This window comes from Mobula hypostoma, chromosome 4 (assembly GCF_963921235.1).
Source record: "Mobula hypostoma chromosome 4, sMobHyp1.1, whole genome shotgun sequence".
NCBI classification, from domain to species: domain Eukaryota; kingdom Metazoa; phylum Chordata; class Chondrichthyes; order Myliobatiformes; family Myliobatidae; genus Mobula; species Mobula hypostoma.
In genome coordinates this window covers 124,240,126-124,261,967 of record NC_086100.1, presented here as the reverse complement: position 1 = coordinate 124,261,967, position 21,842 = coordinate 124,240,126, and the positions used below count along the sequence as shown (strand labels likewise).

At 40.5% G+C, this 21,842-nt stretch overlaps 1 protein-coding gene across 2 annotated transcripts in view; it reads left to right on the top strand.

The window, feature by feature from the left end:
* Positions 1-21,842, top strand: part of nr3c2 (nuclear receptor subfamily 3, group C, member 2) — a 374,510-nt gene that overhangs the window by 242,417 nt on the left and 110,251 nt on the right. For both annotated transcript variants that reach the window (XM_063046454.1, XM_063046453.1), the window contains exon 3: positions 17,809-17,957. In XM_063046454.1, the coding sequence (XP_062902524.1) occupies positions 17,809-17,957 (149 nt within the window). The remainder of the gene's footprint in view (positions 1-17,808; positions 17,958-21,842) is intronic.

Sequence of the window (21,842 nt, the reverse complement as noted above, 5' to 3'; positions counted from 1 at the left end):
CGAGCCTGATTGAATTTCCTGGAGGAAGTGATGAAGGTAGAGTGGTGGATGTGATGTATATGGATTTTAGTAAGGAGTTCAACAAGGTTCCCTGTGGTAGGCTCAATCAGAAAGCTAGGAGGCGTGGGATCTAGGAAAACTTGGCTGCCAGAATTCAGGATTGGCATGCACACAGGAGGCAAAGGGTCGCTGAAGATGGAGTGTGCTCTGCCTGGAAGTCGGTGACCAGTGGTATACCATAGGGATCTGCTTTGGGACCCTTGCCTTCCATAATTTTTATAAGTGACCTGGATGAGAAAGTGGAAGGGAGGGTTAGTAGGTGTGCAGATGACATAAAAGTTAGTGGTGTTGTAGATCGTGTAGAGGGTTGTTGTATGTTATAATGAGCTGCTGATAGGATGCATTGTTGGGCTGAGAAAGTGGCCGACAGAATTTGGTCTGGAAAAGTGTGAAGTGATACACACTGGAAGGTCGAACTTGAAGGTAGGGTACAAGGTAGGGTTCTTAGCAGTGTGGAAAAACAGCAGGGTCTTGGGGCCTGTGTCTAATTTACCGTGTAAGTTGATAGAGTAATTAAGAAGGCGTATGGAGTTTGTTGGTCTTTATTAATCATGGGATTAAATTCAGGAGCTGTGAGGTAATGTTACATTTTTATAAAACAGGGTACACCACATTTAGAATATTGTGTTCAGTTTTGGTTGCGTCATTATAAGAAGCATTAGAGAGGATGCAGAGGAGATTTACCATTTGCTGCCTGGATTAGAGAATAGGTCTTATGAGGAAAGGTTGAGCGAGCTGGGGCTATTCTCTTTGGAGCAAAGGAGCATGAGAGGTAATTGAGACAGGTATACAAGATGATTGGAGGCATAGATAGAGTGGTCTGCCAGAGACTTTTTCCCTGGGTGGAAATGGCTAATACCGGGGGATATAATATTATGGTGACTGGAGGGAGGCATAAGTGGGATATCAGAAGTTTTTTTTATACAGACAGTGGTAGGTGCATAGAACATACTGTCAGAGGTGGTGATCGAACCAGATATATTTCAGACATTTAATAGACTTAGATAAGTACAAGATGAAAGAAAAATGGAGGGCAATGGGGAGAGAAGTGTTGGAAGTGTAAAAGGTCAGCACAACATCATGGGCTGGAAGGCCGATACTATGCTGTACTGCTCTATGTTCTACAATTTAATGAATTTGTAATGAATAAAAAACTTTGTTTGTCACACTTCACTCACTCAGCCAGAAATATCAGCTGCTTAAGCTAGGTATCACTCTCTTGTTCCCAGTATACCAGACCTCAAAGGCCAGTTTATTTGTCAGGCCCAGAGGTGGACAGACCAAGATAATTTTGGAAAAACTTGGTCCCCCATCTCTATGGGGTACATCCTATCTATTTACATTCATCCCATTTACCTGCATCAGGTCCACAGTCTTCCATGCCGTGGCAGGTTAGGTACTTCCCTGATGCTTTTTAAATGTCCTGAGAGTATCTGCTCCCACCATCTCTCAGGCAGCACATTCCAGACTCCAGCTACTCCCTGTGATCCCTCTAAGCCTCCTATCTCTCACATTAAACCTATCCCCTCTTGACTTTGAGCTACATAGACTTAATTCTTCCTGCTTTCACTTCCACTCCCCACTATAGCATAGCAATTAGTTAGCGAGACGCTGTTACAGCTCGGCTGTTGGAGTTCGGAGCTCCATTCTGATGTCATCAGTAAGGAGCGTGTATATCCTCCCTGTGGAGTGCCTGGGTTTTCTTCGCGTGCTCCGGTTTCTTCTCACAATCCAAAGAGCTAGCAATTAGTAGGTTAATTGGCCATTGTAAACTGTCCTTTGATTAGGTTATGGTTAAATCGGGAGGTTGTCCAGGGTTGTTGGGTAGTGCGGCTCAAAAGGCTGTCGGAGCCTATTCCACACTGTATCTCTGAATAACTAAAAGAAAATAAAAAGGCTACACCATAGATTGTCAGTGAAACTATGAATGGCACTGATCTAGCAAGTAAAAAATTCGTTCTATCTCTAGAGGCTATCAAGAAGCCCGGAAGGTCTGCGGGTAAATATAGATACTGAAAGATATAATTATTGAATGGAGTATGTAATTTAAGACTTTCAAAAGGGCAAACAACTGAAAATGGTCAATTAATAGAAAGTGGAATATTGCAAAGGATGGGTATTTTAGGCTTTATTCATTTTTTCATTTGAATGAGAAAGGCAAAACAAATCTTTACCTGCAGTGTCATGCGAACCGTGCAGACTTAATGTAAAAGTAGAGGCATAACTGGTGTAAGTAATTCAATAAAACCTTTAAAAACAATCAGTTGTTGTGCTTGGAATATTCACAAGCTAATGTAATAATCGTTGTGTTATTGATCTTACTTTTAATGCAAGATTGAACCACAAATTGACTTACATTTTTAATAACATGAAAACCTTTTCACGTATTATCTTTGAAATTTATATTTCTGTTCATGATGTGGAACTGAACACAGCTCACCTGCTTGTTTCTAATGAAATCGAAACAAGCAGGTGAGCTGTGGATTATGTTAATACATACTTGAGCTTTGTCATTAAGGCATTGTTGGAAATTACACCTAAGCTGCTCTCTATATTTGTCCCAACTGTAAGCATTTTTCATAACAGTAATTGAACCAATTAGAATAGATGAGCTGAAATCACTGTGTTAATTAGAAAAAACAGTATTACGTTAACAGACTGTTGCAGATTGCCATCTTCTGTAATCTGTAAGTGTTTACTTTTGAATTTAGAGCATTGCTTCAAGTGGAAACTGCCTTGTTATTCAGCAAACTTATCAAGTTGTAGGTTGAGTACTGTGGAGAGGGTCTGGAATCATCTGAGCTGGGAGTAATAGACAAGTAACTGAAAATGTAGTGGTTTTCAGATGTGTGGTGGTTTGAATTTTACTATGCATGACATTTTTTTTCCAGAAAATGGGAAATTTGTACCTCATTGTAATTGACAATGAGATGCAAATTAATAAATAGTATTTCAGGAGATTTTATCAAATGTCCTTACAACTGCAGAGACTCCAACCCCACCACCAGTAAACTGATGTGTGAGCTGGGCAGCAGTGATGGTTGAGAAACTATCAAGCCTTTCAGAAATTCAATGGTCATGCGGACGTTAGAGCTGTATTGAATCCAGACTTTAGTCTACCTGGACCAAAGCTAAGGATGATAGGATACCTGTGTCTTTTTTACTCTGAGCTCACACAGGGGATCAGTTGTTAAGTCTTGGAGTCTGTATGCAAAGCTGGGAGTTGAGACAATATTAGAATTTGAATCAATAGCTTGTACAGTTGCCATTCAGTCTGCCTACACCTAATCACAATGACCCCTTGAGTCATTGTGGACTGGATGGTTTTGGTGCCTGTGGGAAATTTTGTATTATGTTATTTATTTCACAGTGCAGCCATCACAACTCACCATTGACAGAGACAGTAGACCAAGTCAGATGTATAGTAACTAGCTGGTCTTCTTGATAAGCCAACATAAATGAATGTCTCTAGGTAATTGTCCAGTTGCCATTCTCAGCTTGGTGATATTAGTTACATCAATCATTGTTCCCTAGTGGGACTCCTGGCTTATAAAATGTATTTTTAAAAAGTATTTGTTAAAAAGTTATGGATGGCACTGGTATAGCCTTTATTTATTTGCTGATTCCAAGTGGCCATGTCAGAGGGAAGTTAATCTGCCGGTATCTATATTTATAAAATGCAATAAGGGGATAGTGTCAAAGAAGTAAAAACAAACTTCAAAAGACAAAGCTAATGACTCGATTTATTTGTATCTTGTAATAACTGACGCGTAGCAATCATTTCTGAGGTTAGTTGGCAAATGCCACCATTACATTTTGTGATCTTTGCACAGGTTCTTTTATGATGTACCTCTCATATATGGTTCTGATCTATTGTTTAAGTTTCCATTTCGTACACAGATTTGAAGTTAAAGGCTTCAGAATATTTTAAGAGACGACCGTGTCCATATAGATGAGTCTCACAAATAGATACAGCATGGACATGGCCTTTGGCCCACTGAGTTAAGCTGTTCATCAAGAACACACTTATGCTAATCCCATTTTGTTTTCCCCATATTGCCATCATTTGCCCAGATCCTCCTACTCACCCACACACTCAGGGCACACCCACACATTGGCCAGTTAGCTACTAACCCACGCATCTTTGGAATGTGGGAGGAAACCAAAGAACTCAGGAGAAACTTCTGCTGTTATAGGGAGAACATGCAGGCTGCACTTAGTACTAGTAGTCATGTTGGAACTCAGGTTGCTGGAACTGTAAGGGAGCAGCTCTGTTAGCTGCCCTGCTCTGCCACCCTGATTGCAAAGGCATATGTGTTATTTGGGCGTAGTTCTCGCTCTTTAAATAAAAACATCCAGATTAAAGATCTATTGTTAAATCCCAGTCTACTTTGGGTTTGGAAGATGAAGGGGACCAGTGAAGAAGGTGTGTGAGAGCAGAAGCATCAAGGAGAAGAGGGAACAGGATGAAATAGTGGAGGCCAGTAAGTAAGGAGTGCAAGGAGAAGAACTGTGTGTGTGTTTGTTGGGGGTGGGGGAGATCCAACAAATTTTTAAAATTCAACATGCAACCATTTCTCGGACTGTTACTATTAAATTACTTCCAGTCATCCTGAGGGGGAATTTAGTCTAGACAATATCCATGCTAGAATCCAGATCATACAAACTCATAATTGAAAGGGAGATCCAGAGAATGTGAAGGCAACATAGAAGGAGGAGAGAGATGAAACAACTTGCTGTGGGAGGAATAGAAATTGAAAATATGACCCTTCAGTTCTTTCCTCAGAAATTCACTAGCAACATTTTCTCAAATAAGCACAATTACAATAGCTACAGTGAAAAAGGCACGTGAGTCTCATCTTGAGAATGGGAGTTTTATTTCACTTTCAAAAGCCTTTGGCTGTAATTATGCTTATTACTCCTTGATCTGAACCAATTCTTTTGAAACCCAGAGACTATATGCTGAGAGGAAAACACTACCTTTTGAATAATTTCTTGGTCATTAAATTTGTGCACTATTTTGTGGAGTATTCATTAGGGGAAATCAAAAAAATTGTTTGTTGTTGAAGAATAGGTAAAACTGCCTCCACTGTGGTTTGACTTATTCACAATTGCTAACTATTATATAGCCAGATTTGTAAGAAATAATTGAGATTAGTAGACAGTTTTGAATGAGCAGCTGTGCTGTTCTGTGTTAAAAAATATGGGTCAAAAAAGTTGGTTGGAATTACTATGGCTGAAACATAGCAAATTTCTTTAATTTAGATTCCCACATTGCCCACAATTATGGGTGGTGTAATTTTGTAATTTCCTTCTATGGCTTTTGAAGAGGTGCTACTATGACAGATATTTTAATTTCCCACTCATTTTTTGGATGGCTTATTCTAGTTAAGGAGTTTATGAAGCATTTGAAATTGGAATCTACAGCAGAAGATCAGGTAGATTCAGATTTGACCATATCTAATTCCTAGTTTGGCTAATCACAATTTGTGTAAATGATAGGTAGGTTGCACACTTCTCCAGTGGTTTTCCCAAACTATCCAGTCTGCTTGGATCCAAAGATTCTGCAAGTAGGTTGTTAGTTGCAAAGCTCCAAAGTTAAGATGCATATCACAATAAAACATCAATCTTTATTGGCGATTGACTATCCGTTTGGTTACTTTTAGCAATACATAGGCAAGGTAATTGATATAGTTATTCATAACCCATGAAGTCTCTGTACCTTCCTTCAGAGCATGTTGCAGCAATTTAAAGATGAGGTGTCAACTAAATGTTCCACTCCTTGCGTACGAGGTATGAAAGATATCTTGCTGCATGTGCTTCTTGTTCACAGAAGTCTAGTTACAAAGGCACAGGTGTTCTCAAGAAAAAAAATAGAAACCTCATACACAGCATTCTAAGCTGTAATTCTTTTCCAGAATATAAGGTTAATATTCAACATCTCAATGGAAGAATGCCAGTTAGCCAAAATGGAATAAAGCAACCAATACATTTCTAGTGTTCACTAGATATAAATAAATAGCTTCACTCATTTCTTTAATTTGCTTTGGATTCAGTTTGACTTCAGAGGCACCTGCATCACCACTTGATTGAACTTACACCAGTCACTTGTTTTAGTTTAAGTGCACTCAGCTGAATCAGCAGATAATGAAAAGACATATCAAGTCATCCACATCACCAAATGTCTTTACCTTGATGTTACAGTGAATGTTTGATGAGTATGACCTCTTTTCTTTCTAAGTTCAAAGTTCAAAGAAATTTTTTTTTAATCAAAGTACATGTATGTCACCATATACAACAATAGGATTCATTTTCTTGACGGTATACTCAACCAATCTATAGAATAGTAATTATAACAGTTTCAGTGAAAGATGGCCTAACTAGAGTATTCAACGCAGATGAAGGGAAGTATGTCTGTTGCCTCCTGTGCTCTCAGTGAATAACATTTCGGAATAATTAATCTTTGAATGGAGCACAGTAGTTCTTTGTGATTACAGCATTACTACATCATATTTCTACCACCCAAGCAGCTTCAATATTGAATGTATTCCTGTTGGTCTTGGTTTGCCCATTTACTAGGCCGTGCATTTCTGTAGGATTTTTCCATTTGCTTTCCGGTCTTCTGTAGATGGTCCAAGTTATTTTTACTATTGGTGCACAGGATGTGATCTAGGTATTGAAGGATTTACTAAAATAGGTGGAGGTACAAAATAATAAAGTTGATGATACTTGAGTTTTCACAATTTCTCCAGCTCTGTTGTTTGCTTCTTTATTTAGAGTAACTGATCTGAAAATTTCAAACAACTTTAAAAACAAATCCAAGAATATGGCTCAGGGCCGAGCTGCAGTTATATTGCGCTCGTCTCAATGGTCCGTGTATAAAAACAGTGAGAAAAACTAATTTGATCAGATTAAATTTTTAAAATCACATTCTATTTATAAAGACTCAAATTACTTAATTGTGCCCTGTTTTGGAAGGCTGGGGGACTGTAGGGTTTATGGCAGTGTGGAGTCACAAAAAACAGTATCTATACCAAACAATCCCCCTTTTCTTGCACTTAGCTCCTAGTCTCCTAGGGCTTGTTGATTCAAGTGCCTGTCGAGCTACATTGACCCTGTCGCCATCTCAGGCAGTGCATTCGAAGAAGGAGTCTGAGAGTCTGAGTGGGAGTGCCGAGAAAGACATTTTTGAAATTTTCGTTATTTTTTTTTCTCCAACGGCGTTCTGAGAGGCGGGACTGCGCAGGCGTGTGACGTCGGGCTGTGCAGCGTGGCAGATTTAAAAGGAACAGAGCCTCATAGAGCGGGCAGCGTAGTTTGCGGGCTGCAGAGTGAGCCGGAAGCAGAGTGAAGACCTAAGGGCTTCGGCTCACCGGGCTTAGGCGGAAGCGGGCGAGGCGAGGAAGGTTTGACATTCATTTTCTGTTGTTATTTGAGGAGAGGGGTATTATGAGTGTGAGGGCAGTTTGCTGTTCTCGGTGTCGGATGTGGGAGGCCCTGGAGTCTCCAAGCCTCCCGGACGTCTACATCTGCGCCAAGTGCATCGAGATGCAGTTCCTAAGGGACCGCGTTACGGAACTGGAGCTGCAGCTCGATGACCTTCGTCTGGTCAGGGAGAGTGAGGAGGTGATAGAGAAGAGTGGAAGGCAGGTGGTCACGCCGGGGCCACGGGAGGCAGACAAGTGGGTCACGGTTAGGAGGGGGAAGGGGAAAAGTCAGGTGATGGGGAGTACCCCGGTGGCTGTGCCCCTTAGCAACAGGTACTCCTGTTTGAGTACTGTCGGGGGGGACAGCTTACCAGGGGGAAGCGACAGTGGCCGTGCCTCCGGCACAGAGTCTGGCCCTGTAGCTCAGAAGGGTAGGGCAAGGAAGAGGAGGGCAGTTGTGATAGGGGACTCGATAGTAAGGGGGTCAGATAGGCGATTCTGTGGACGCAGTCCAGAGACCCGGATGGTAGTTTGCCTCCCTGGTGCCAGGGTCCGGGATATTTCTGATCGTGTCCAAGATATCCTGAAGTGGGAGGGTGAGGAGCCAGAGGTCGTGGTACATATAGGTACCAATGACATAGGTAGGAAAAGGGATGAGGTCCTGAAAGGAGAATATAGGGAGCTAGGAAGGGAGTTGAGAAAAAAGGACCGCAAAGGTAGTAGTCTCGGGATTACTGCCTGTGCCACGCGACAGTGAGAGTAGGAATGTAATGAGGTGGAGGATAAATGCGTGGTTGAGGGATTGGAGCAGGGGGCAGGGATTCAAGTTTTTGGATCATTGGGACCTCTTTTGGCGCAGGCGTGACCTGTACAAAAAGGACGGGTTACACTTGAATCCTAGGGGGACCAATATCCTGGCAGGGAGATTAGGGGGGGCTACTGTGGTGACTTTAAACTAGAATGGTTGGGGGGTGGGAATCAAATTAAAGAGGCTAGGCGTGAGGAGGTTAGTTCACAACAGAGGGATGGGAACCAGTGCAGAGAGACAGAGGGGTGTAAAGTGAGGGTAGAAGCAAAAAGTACAAAGGAGAAAAGTAAAAGTGGCAGGCCGACAAATCCAGGGCAAGCATTAAAAAGGGCCACTTTTCAACATAATTGTATAAGGGCTAAGAGAGTTGTAAAGGAGCGCCTGAAGGCTTTATGTGTCAATGCAAGGAGCATTCGTAATAAGGTGGATGAATTGAAAGTGCAGATTGTTATTAATGATTACGATATAGTTGGGATCACAGAGACATGGCTCCAGGGTGACCAGGGATGGGAGCTCAACGTTCAGGGATATTCAATATTCAGGAGGGATAGACATGAAGGAAGGGGAGGTGGGGTGGCGTTGCTGGTTAAAGAAGAGATTAACGCAATAGAAAGGAAGGACATAAGCCGGGAAGATGTGGAATCGATATGGGTAGAGCTGCGTAACACCAAGGGGCAGAAGACGCTGGTGGGAGTTGTGTACAGGCCACCTAACAGTAGTAGTGAGGTCGGAGATGGTATTAAACAGGAAATTAGAAATGTGTGCAATAAAGGAACAGCAGTTATAATGGGTGACTTCAATCTACATGTAGACTGGGTGAACCAAATTGGTAAAGGTGCTGAGGAAGAGGATTTCTTGGAATGTATGCAGGATGGTTTTTTGAACCAACATGTCGAGGAACCAACTAGAGAGCAGGCTATTCTGGACTGGGTTTTGAGCAATGAGGAAGGGTTAATTAGCAATCTTGTCGTGAGAGGCCCCTTGGGTAAGAGTGACCATAATATGGTGGAATTCTTCATTAAGATGGAGAGTGACATAGTTAATTCAGAAACAAAGGTTCTGAACTTAAAGAGGGGTAACTTTGAAGGTATGAGACGTGAATTAGCTAAGATAGACTGGCAAATGACACTTAAAGGATTGACGGTGGATATGCAATGGCAAGCATTTAAAGATCGCATGGATGAACTACAACAATTGTTCATCCCAGTTTGGCAAAAGAATAAATCAGGGAACGTAGTGCACCCGTGGCTGACAAGAGAAATTAGGGATAGTATCAATTCCAAAGAAGAAACATACAAATTAGCCAGAGAAAGTGGCTCACCTGAGGACTGGGAGAAATTCAGAGTTCAGCAGAGGAGGACAAAGGGCTTAATTAGGAAGGGGAAAAAAGATTATGAGAGAAAACTGGCAGGGAACATAAAAACGGACTGTAAAAGCTTTTATAGATATGTAAAAAGGAAAAGACTGGTAAAGACAAATGTAGGTCCCCTGCAGACAAAAACAGGTGAATTGATTATGGGGAGCAAGGACATGGCAGACCAATTGAATAATTACTTTGGTTCTGTCTTCACTAAGGAGGACATAAATAATCTTCCAGAAATAGTAAGGGACAGAGGGTCCAGTGAGATGGAGGAACTAAGCGAAATACATGTTAGTAGGGGAGTGGTGTTAGGTAAATTGAAGGGATTGAAGGCGGATAAATCCCCAGGGCCAGATGGTCTGCATCCTAGAGTGCTTAAGGAAGTAGCCCAAGAAATAGTGGATGCGTTAGTGATAATTTTTCAGAACTCGTTAGATTCTGGACTAGTTCCTAAGGATTGGAGGGTGGCTAATGTAACCCCACTTTTTAAAAAAGGAGGGAGAGAGAAACTGGGGAATTATAGACCGGTTCGCCTGACGTCGGTGGTGGGGAAACTGCTGGAGTCAGTTATCAAGGATGTGATAACAGCACATTTGGAAAGCGGTGAAATCATCGGACAAAGTCAGCATGGATTTGTGAAAGGAAAATCATGTCTGACGAATCTCATAGAATTTTTTGAGGATGTAACTCGTAGAGTGGATAGGGGAGAACCAGTGGATGTGCTATATTTGGATTTTCAAAAGGCTTTTGACAAGATCCCACACAGGAGATTAGTGTGTAAACTTAAAGCACACGGTATTGGGGGTAAGGTATTGGTGTGGGTGGAGAATTGGTTAGCAGACAGGAAGCAAAGAGTGGGAATAAACGGGACCTTTTCAGAATGGCAGGCGGTGACTAGTGGGGTACCGCAAGGCTCAGTGCTGGGACCCCAGTTGTTTACAATATATATTAATGACTTGGATGAGGGAATTAAATGCAGCATCTCCAAGTTTGCGGATGACACGAAGCTGGGTGGCTGTGTTAGCAGTGAGGAGGATGCTAAGAGGATGCAGGGTGACTTGGATAGGTTGGGTGAGTGGGCAAATTCATGGCAGATGCAATTTAATGTGGATAAATGTGAAGTTATCCACTTTGGTGGCAAAAATAGGAAAACAGATTATTATCTGAATGGTGGCCGATTAGGAAAAGGGGAGGTGCAACGAGACCTGGATGTCATTATACACCAGTCATTGAAAGTGGGCATGCAGGTACAGCAGGCGGTGAAAAAGGCGAATGGTATGCTGGCATTTATAGCGAGAGGATTCGAGTACAGGAGCAGGGAGGTACTACTGCAGTTGTACAAGGCCTTGGTGAGACCACACCTGGAGTATTGTGTGCAGTTTTGGTCCCCTAATCTGAGGAAAGACATCTTTGCCATAGAGGGAGTACAAAGAAGGTTCACCAGATTGATTCCTGGGATGGCAGGACTTTCATATGAAGAAAGACTGGATGAACTGGGCTTGTACTCGTTGGAATTTAGAAGATTGAGGGGGGATCTGATTGAAACGTATAAAATCCTAAAGGGATTGGACAGGCTAGATGCAGGAAGATTGTTCCTGATGTTGGGGAAGTCCAAAACGAGGGGTCACAGTTTGAGGATAGAGGGGAAGCCTTTTAGGACCGAGATTAGGAAAAACTTCTTCACACAGAGAGTGGTGAATCTGTGGAATTCTCTGCCACAGGAAACTGTTGAGGCCAGTTCATTGGCTATATTTAAGAGGGAGTTAGATATGGCCCTTGTGGCTACAGGGGTCAGGGGGTATGGAGGGAAGGCTGGGGCGGGGTTCTGAGTTGGATGATCAGCCATGATCATAATAAATGGCGGTGCAGGCTCGAAGGGCCGAATGGCCTACTCCTGCACCTATTTTCTATGTTTCTATGTTTCTATTCCAAATTCCAACCACCCTCTATTTTAAAAAAATTCACAAATCCTCTCTACATCTCCTGCCCCTTAACTTAAACCAAAGTTCTCTGGTTTAATGCAGCTTTGCTTATCAACATTTATTTATTTATTTATTCATTCATTCATTCATTCATTCCCTATCTGTATCACTCATGTACACTTTAATCAGGTACCTCAACTTTCTCTGCTCAAGGGAAAACAACCCCAGCTTATTTTGTCTCTCCTCAAAACTGAAAGACTCTAATCCAGGCAGCATCCTCATGAATCTCCTCGGCTCATTCTTCAGTGCAATTATGCCTTTCTTGTAACATGACAAGTCTGAACTACACCTACAGTAGCCTCTCAGCTGTGGCTTAACCAATGTTCTATAAAGTCAAACCTCTTATCTAATTTTCTATGGCCCAGCTAATGAATGCAAGTATCCTGTATGTCTTTTTTCATTATCTTATTTAATTATGCTATCAATATCAACATTTTTAGATTGTAAATCACGGTGCCTTTGTTCAGTACTCCCTGGAGCCCAGGCATTCATTGTCTTATTGAAGTAAGGAAATCATTTCATTTTCACTGCCAGTGGTTTCTGACGACCCCAAGTCTGAATGCTTGAAACCGCAGTGAGCAAAACAGTTCAGAATTGTCTTACTGCTTATTTCACAGCAACTATCAGTAATAAAAATCTCTTCTTGAACACAGGCACACATGACACTATTTAAGAACTGTTCACGCTAAGCATGTGTAATTTCGACATTGGCACTAGTTAGATGCATGCACTTGGCAATAGTCTCCTGTCCCAATTAAGCGGGATTGTGTCCCAAATAAACAAAGCGAATTCCGGCTATTTTCTGGATTACTTTTTGTTCTTTAAGAGTTGTCCCAAATAAGTGGCAGCCCAGTTAAGTGGAATCTGCTGTATTTGATTGATCCATGCCTTTCCAAGAGTAGATTTTTCTATATTTTGTTCAGAATTTTTTCCAGTAGCTTCTCGACAATTAATGGGCAGATTCTCAGGTTTGTAATTGCCTGGTTTATTCCTGCTACCCTTCTTGAATAAAGGTACCACATTTACTGACCTCCAGCCATACAACAGCTCCTCTTCGTGTGGTGAAGATTTAATAAACTCTGCCAGAGACTCAGCAATCTCCTCCCTCCTCCCTAACAGCCTGTGTGACACCTCATAAATAAATCCCAGAGATTAATCCACCCTTAAAGTCATTAGTACTTATTCCTTTTTTAGTGGAATCTTGGTAACTAGTTTGGTGCTCAGCATTTTGGAATGCTGCTCAAATTCTCCATGTTATCCAATTGTATCAGCATAAGAAAGTCCTTGCTGTAAATTGGGTGGAGCTTATTTTGGGTTCCAGTTGCTGCAGTGAAGAAACATGAGTATCATGTTTGCATGTTCTTCCAGTGAAAGTCGTTCCACCTACCCTCAAGCTTCAGTTTCTCTGCTATATCTTTTGTTTAACTTGCTAATGTAATGATATCAGCTGGTATAATTTTATTCATATATTAAGGACTTCTACAAAATTAAAAATAGAAGTATTTTGCTCTGCAATTTGTTGTTATTTTATCTGGGTGTCGTGGGCATCAGCGACAGTGTATCTATTAAAATATGATGATATTAGATGTTCCAAAATTTGACACTGACAGAAGGACACTGATATTTGTTTGCATTATTTTGCAGTGTGAGAATGAGAATGCACTGTTAGCAGAGATTTTTGGTAAAAGTTACAATTGTTTAAATGTTGCATATTTTCTGATGAAGTCCTGGTGAAGGGTCTCAGCCAAGGACGTCGACTGTTCACACTTTTCCATAGAGGCTGCCTGGTCTGCTGAGTTCCTCCAGCATTGCGTGTGTGTTGCTTTGGATTTCCAGTATCTGCAGATTTTCTATTGTTTGTTATGCATATTTTACTTGCTCAGTAGTTCCTGGAGACACTGGCCAAGTAATTCCTGTGGTTCTGGAGAAAATGTAATTGGTGTTGGAGAAAATATAATCGGAAACACTGAAAAATGATTGAAAACAAACCCATAGACACTGTACGTTATTATTGTAGACTTCCATTGTTTTTACAGGAACATCTATAATTATAAATTAGATGTTTACTGTCAATCTTACTCTACAGGGAAACATAATTTTCTTTATTTCTTTTGTAATGCTTTAAGATCTTAGAAGGTAATCCAGTGACGCACTTATATTTTGTCAGCAATGTGGAACTGGTTACTTACAGAAAAAAAAACAGATGATATTGCTGGATGTAGGCATCGCTGGCATGGCCAGCCATTTAAAGTCAAACTCCGCTTGTCCTAACGAAAGTGATTGGAATCTGTTTATTATACAGTATATTCCTATACTGTCATTATTCTACCCAACTGGATTACTACAATAATACATTAATTATAACTACTTAAGTTAAGTACAGAGTAGTGATTAATCGGTGCTCTGATTTTAACAAATTAGTCCTCACTGTTTTTAATAGTCGTTAACTAATAATATTATTCTCCTAAAGTGAAAGAGATTTGTAACAAGAAACACATCATAATTCATATGAGCATTTGTAAAACAACTGATGTTTTCGTGTTGACAAATTCTATCAACTGATAGAACTTATCTGAAAACTTTCAAAAATCAAAGTTCTTTTTAACTTTTTTTTACAGTAAATTGATGTTATTTTAAGTCAGCATGCACTTCTGCACAGAACATTAGTACAAAGCATCAGTGATACAAATTGATAGGTTAATAGCTCAGATAATCTGCTGTTTAACCAAACAGTGGCATTTTGTTTCCAACTCAAGGAAGGCAAGAACAGTCTATGAAAAGATTACAGCATCTGAATGTAGGATAATGAACTGACTAAAGTGCTTGAAAACAACTATGAATTCAGATGGTTTCATCAAGTTTTTAAACAAAAAGACCAACTGCACAGAGTACAAGCTAGGCATGTACCAGTAAGAAGGAAGGATAAGGTGGCAAGGTAAGGGAACCTTGGATATCAAGAGAGGTGGTGAATTTAGTCAAGAGGGAAATGGAAAGTAAATTCAAACAGAGCCTTTGAGGATTATAAAGAAGCTAGAAAAGATCTGAAAAAGGGAATTAGGAGAGGCCATGAAATGTCCTTGACAAGTAAGATTAAAGGGGATCCCAAGGCATTCTATACGTACATCAAAAGCAAGAGGATAACTAGGGAGAGGGTTAGAGCACTGAAGGATAAAAGAGGGAATGTGTGCTTAGAGGCAGAGGATATGGTTGAAGTCCTAAGTGGGTACATTGCATCAGTATTTACCAAGGAGGAAGACATGGGGGATAGGGAGATCTGTATGAAGCATGCATTTTGCAGGGCATTTAGAGAAAAAGAAGTAGATAGTGTTGGGGTCTCTTAAAGAAGATTAAGATTGACAGGTTCCCATGTTCTGGTGGGATACACCCCAGGTGTGTGTGTGTGTGTGTGTGTGTGTGTGTGTGTGTGTGTGTGTGTGTGAGAGAGAGAGAGAGAGAGAGAGAGAGAAATCATCAGATAGTGTCCTCTCTTGCCACAGGTGAGGTCTCAGTGGAGTGGCAAGTAGCACATGTTCCATTATTAAAGAAGGGAACCAGAGATGATCCTGGAAAATATTGACCAATAAGTCTCACATCAGTGGGAAGTTATTGGATAGAACTCTTAGTGATAAGATGTATGAGCATTTGAAAAACCGTGGCCTAAGTAGAGGCAGTCAGCTTGACTTTGTGCAGGGCAAGTTGTGTTTTACTAACTTGACTGAGTTTTTTGAAGAGATGATGAAGGTGATTGATGAATGTTGTCTGTATGGATTTTAGTAAGGCGTTTGATAAAGTGCTTTATGGGAGGCTCATCCAGAAGATTAAAAAGCATAGGATCCACAGTGAATTTGCTGTTTGGATTCAGAATTGGTTTGACCATGGAAGGCAAAGGGTAGTGGTCAGTCAGTCTTATTCTGGCTGAAGGTCAGTGACTGGAGGTGTTGTGCAGGGATCCATACTGTTTATGATACATATAAATTACCCAGATGAAAACATAAATGGGCAGGTTAGTTGGTTTGCAGATGTTACGAAGATTGGTGGTGTTCTGGATAGTGAAGAAGATTAGCAAAGAATATAGTGGGATATAAATCCATTTTAAATATGGACAGAAAAATAGCAGATGTACAGTAGTTTTCCCAGCCAAACGTGAAGTATTGCACTTTGGGAAATAAAATATTGAGACAGTACATTGTTAGTGGTGAGACTCATAACAGCGTCTGGAACGGGCTGCCTGGAGTGGTGTGAAGGCAAGTAGGATAGAAGCTTTCATGAGACCCGTAGGCAGGCACATGAAGGTGCTGGAAGTGGAAGGATAAGGTGACTTTGTAGGCATAAAGGATTAATTTAGTTGGGCATTTAATTACTAATTTAATTAGCTCAGCACGACATTGTGGGCCCAGGGGCCTGTTTCTTTCTATTCCACATTTTTCTGTGTTCTAATACTTGATTACTTTATCAACAAGCTGGATCTTTCTGAACCCACTCCACCATCCAGAGTCCCCACCTTCATACCCACATGTGGAAAGATGCAACGGGGTAACCTCATTAACTGTGGAGTTAGGGAGCAGTGAATAGGCCTCAAAACATTCTGATAGGCTTTAAAAGGAGACAAAACCTCAGACTAGAAATGTGGGAATGGAGTGGGGTGGAGCTATGGCTTCAGGCAAAGGCTGTAAATGATTTAAAACTTTTAAATGATTCTGGAATCTTTAACTTCATGTAAATAGTTAAGAAAATTAAAAGGTATTAGAGACTTAAAAACTACAATGGTTTATTTCATGTTAATCGAAATACTTATAAATACTTAAAGAATAATTGAAACCATTAAACTGAAGGAAAATTATTGGAAAGGATACTTCTTTCCTTTGTCCCTTAATCTGTAACCAAACTGTCTTGAAATTAATGAGGTCTGCAATTTCACATCAGGATTGGCCAGGTATAAAATCGGAGAGGTGATTCCCCATCATAATGCCGGGAAGACTCCTTCCAATTAAACCCTGCTATTAGCCTCCACTCGGAGTCCAGCTACAAAGTAGAGTGATCTAAACCACAAATTGTCTGCATATATAAGTGGGCTGTGTATAATGACTTATTGTTGTGTAGGTGGTTTCATCCTTCAGTATTGGCACAGAATGGAGAGTTGCAGTGTTTCAAAGCATCATATTTAATGACACACTGCAACAAGAGGCCATGCTGTTAGAACAGCCCCCTTAGGAGCCACCAGTCATAGATAGAAAGATTCCTTCCCGTGTCACTTTGGTGTGTGTTGCATTCTCAAACCATGCTCTGCCCTGAACATCACCTCAGAAACAACACTGAGACAGATACTCAGGCTCGAGCCAGTGGGAGCCATTCTGGCAGAAAGAGTTTTCCTTGCACTATAATTGTGGAGTTATTGTGGTTGATTTAACCCTATTTGAAGATAACTCTGCGGGCCTGCTTTGTGTGTTCTGGAAGTAACCAATGGTCAGCAAAATCTCTCTGTAGAAATGCTTGCACACTATGTAATTTGAATTTAATCAATGAGAACTGTAGAAACAATAAGAGCAAGAATAAATGGGTTTAAATAAGATATTAAAAAAAGTGTCAAATCTTACCACTCATCCAGAGTTGTATCCAATTTTCTAAGCCTGCAAGACATATGTTTTTATTCCGTACTACTAATACTTGTAAGGATACAGCTCATTTAAGACATATTAAAAGGTGCTTTGTGTTGTGGCAAGCTCTCTCAACCAAGGCAGAATAACAGGTTATTCAACTGCCACTAATAGGTAATAAGGTTGCAAGGTTATTTGCTGCAATGTGATTTTCAGAAATATAATTGTCAGTGGATTGCTGTTATTCCTGACACAATGTATGATCACCCATATAAACTTGTACCTCATATAACCCTGTAGCTTGAAATAGTTGCCTCTTTTGACTCCTGTTGGTGTGGGTGAGCTTTGATGGAATGACTATTGTCCAGGGGTTGCAAGATCTCCTAAAGTAAACCAGGAAGTTTAAGAATCGTGAACACAAACTGTTTCAAAGTAGACAGATGTTTCCTTATGATCTGAAATGGTTTTGCTTGTTCTTGTACCATTGTGACTTTGGCCAGCTGGTACGAGTCCATCATGTCTATGAAAAGAGATTCATAGCATTTTTCTAACATTGGAAAATTCCCATCTTTTTCAGCTCCCCTATTAGACTGGATCGAAGTTGCTCATCCGTGACCACAACGCCTTTGAAGGTCTGTTTGGTTTGTGCAGATGAGGCGTCAGGATGTCATTACGGTGTTCTTACCTGCGGTAGTTGCAAAGTTTTCTTCAAAAGAGCTGTAGAAGGTAAGTGTCCCTTTTCTAGTCTGATTTCTTTTAGTTAACTTCATCAGCCAATGCACTGTACCTCTAATTATTTAAGTGCGGTGAAAAACACTATGCTGATACACAATTTGATAAGTAGCCATGCTTTCCCATAAAACTGTCTGAAGGCTGTCTGCTTTGGGGCACATAAGGGTTAATTTTAAAATGAAAAAAAAAAATTTAGTTTTAATCTTGTTTAATTTCTTCCTGCTGTGGAACACTTTTACTCCCTTCAAAGTGTGGCCAAAGGTGCTCAGTTTCTCGTGTGATGTTGCTCATATTTCTTTGGAGGTCTCTATCCATTTCAGTTATTTAATTATTGTACCCTGCAGCTTTGATTTTTTTGTGCCATTCAATGTGTTAGTGCATTTACTAACAAGATGGAAAACCTTCCTAGGTCCAGTACTCGTAGTGATTTTTTTTTGGCAGCAAGAGAGCTGATGTTTACTTCCCTATTTATCAAAGCAGGGAAGAAAAATTCTGTGCAAGCAATGATGAACCGAGGTGTAGGTCTCTCCTCAACACCATTCAGCTCTCACTAATTATGTTAGAAGATAATGTAAAGTTTAGATTACTAATAATTCCTTTAAACTTAAACTTAGATGTTAAAAGTAGTTCAGTATACCTCTTGATTTCTCAGTTTGGCTTTGTATCAGTTGCATTAATCCTCTCAGAGAAGCCAGCAAGCTGAGGTCAAGGCTGACAATTTTTAGACTGCATTCCCATGCCTTTTCTTGGTCAGCATCATTGGCAGAGAGTTTTCTATTAGTTGTAGCGGGGGTGGGGAGGGGACTTGGGGACTTGGTAGAGGAGCTAAGGACGCTGTCTGTCCACCAGCATGTCCCATGTGATACCAAGAAACTATGAGAGACAAAAGAGAAAACTGCTGGCTTTCAATGAACCCAATGTTTTCTTTGCAGTTGAGATGTAATTATAGTTCTATCAGTGAAAGTGTTTATTTCTCTGGTTATTTATGGTGAAGTATGATTCTGTCTGTACTACACTATTAATTCAAGAGTATTTCCTTGCTGATTTTGTGGCAATCTCATTCCTTACAGTCACTTATATAGTGGTGTGTTTCATAAAAATAAATGGTATACAGATTCCATGGGGCTTGTGAATATGCTGGATGTTGTTGTTCATTTATAGAATGATTTTGTTTGCTTGTGATGTTTTCTTGGCAAAACTCCAGGTGACAGTAGTTGAAAACTTTTTTGGCAAATGTTTATGAGACTTGTGCATCAGATTCCAGTGGTGTCTGTAAGTCTAATGGTGACTGTTTGTACAGATGTAAAATTTTCCTTTATCTAGTGTGATGATGCACAGATGTATGCAAAAAAACATGGTTGTACTGTTATTGCATTCTTCAATGTAAGCCCATCTTAAACCACAAAAAATTCCTGAGAACTAACTCTGTGGCCTTGATACTTACATCAAAAGCCAGGCATCAGAACTAGTTAATATATTTTTTTCACCCCATGTAGTTTAATTCAGAATGAACGATAATTTTGGCTTATTCACTTTTTAAACCTCAGACAGACTTAATCAAAATATACTACTGGAAGAGATTTTTTTTTAAATCTTGCTACCTGTAATTAGCAATGTCACAGGCAACATTGGTTTGTTTAGTTTCATACAGCATTTAAATATTCTCTGTACCTCACATCTTTGGGGGCTTAACTCCATGGGACAGATAAGAATAGAGACAGGAAATGTAGTAATTTCTTTAATAGTCTGCTTACAATTTCCTACCCTTTGGAATATGGATTGTTTGTACCAAATTAACAGTTCACGTTGGAAAAGAATGTTTTATGAATTTAAATAAGTTATGTCCTGTGTTTTTGAGAAACATTTTAATAAACTACAATCCATGTAATTTAAATTTGAATATATGCACATTATTTGGATTCATCACTGATAGGCAATCAACCAGTTGTTAAGAAATTCAGGAGAATATTACTGCTTGTATTCAGTGTTGTGCAACAGAATATTTATTTCTTCTCTATATTAAGTAATTTCTGGGTGGCTTTGCATTTGTAGAGAATTTGACCCACATTTCCAGCTGTGCAGGACACAATTCAATATCAGTGTAATACGTACAAAATGCTGGAGGAACTCAACAGGCCAGGCAACATCTATGAAAAAGAGTAAACAGCCAATGTTTTGGGCCGAGACATAGGTTTACAGCGGATGCAGTCTTACTGGGTCTTCACTCGGCCCTGGATCACCTGGACAATAGTAATCCCTACCTGCGTCAGGTTGCTGTCTATTGATTACAGCCCAGCATTCAACACAATCATATTCTGAGTTCTAATCAACAAGCTCCAAAACCTGGTCTTCTGGACCTCCCTCTCCAACTTGACTTCCTCACCAGGAGACCGCAGCCTGTGCAGGTCAGAAATAACACCTCACTAATAATCAACACTGTCGCAACTCAAAGATGCGTGCTTAGCCCACTGCTTTACTCTCTCTACACACACAATTGTGTGGCTAGGCACAGCTCAAATGCCATCTATAAGTTGCCAACGACACAACTATTGTTGGCAGAGTTTCAGATGGTGATGTGGAGGCGTACAGGAGTGAGATTGATCAGCTGGTTGAGTGGTGTTGCAGCAGCAATCTTGTACTCAACGTTAGTAAGAGCAAGGAATTGATTGAGCACCTCAGGAAGGGGAAGTCGAGAGAACGCACACCAGTCCTCATCCAGGGATCAGCAGTGGAAAGGGTGAGCAGTTTCAAGTTCCTGGGTGTCAACATGTCTGAGGATCTATGCTGGGCCCAACATATTGATTCAAATACAGATGAGGGACAACAGAAGCTATATTTCACAAGGAATTTGAGGAAACTTAGTTTGTCACCAAAGATGCTGGTAAGTTTCTACAGAACAGAGCATACTATCTGGTTGCATCACCATCTGGTATGGAGGGGCCACTACACAGGATTGAAAAAAGTTGCAGAAAGTTGTAAACTCAGCCAGCTCTATCATGGGCACTGGCCTCCCCAGCATCAGGGACACCTTCAAAAGACAATGCCTCAAAAATGCGGTATCGATCCTTAAGGACCCCCATCACCTAGGACATGCCTTCTTCTCATTGCTATCCCCAAGAAGGGGGTACAGAAGCCTGGAGAGACGTACTCTACATATCAGGAACAGCTTCTTCCCTTCCACCATCAGATTTCTGCATGGACAATGAATCATGAACACTGCCTCTCCCTGCTTCAATCTGAGGTTCCCACCTGCCTGAAGAAGATTACTATCATCCCTGTACCAAGAAAAATATGGTAATGCTTTAATGACTATCAACCTGTAGCTTTGACATCTAGCATCATGAAGTGTTTTGAGAGCCTGGTCACGACACACATTAACTCCAGCCTCCCAAACAACTTCAGCCCACTGCATTTCATCTGACACAGCTATAAAAGCCTGAAAGCAGGCTCAAGGAAAGCTTCTCCCTTGCTGTTATAAAACTGGTGAATGGTTCCCTAGTACAAGATGTGCTCTTGGCCTCACAATCTACCTTGTTATTTGTTCTTGCATCTTATTGTTTACCTGGAAATTAGACTACTCTGTAACTAACACTTTATTTACATTCTGTTGTTGGTTTCCCTTATACTACCTCAATGCACTATTAAATTGAAATAATCTACATCTACAAAAACAAGTTTCTCACTGTACCTCTTTACATGTGACAATAATAATTCAATTGACTAATTTATTACATGTATAAACCAACCATTGCTTAAAGTAGTGAATTGCACGTTCTGACCAATCAGTTGATAAAAACCATTTCCCTTCTTTGCTGCATTGGATTTTTTTTCTCTTCTTTTTTATTTATGGGATGTGGGCATCACCAGCGAATGCAGTAC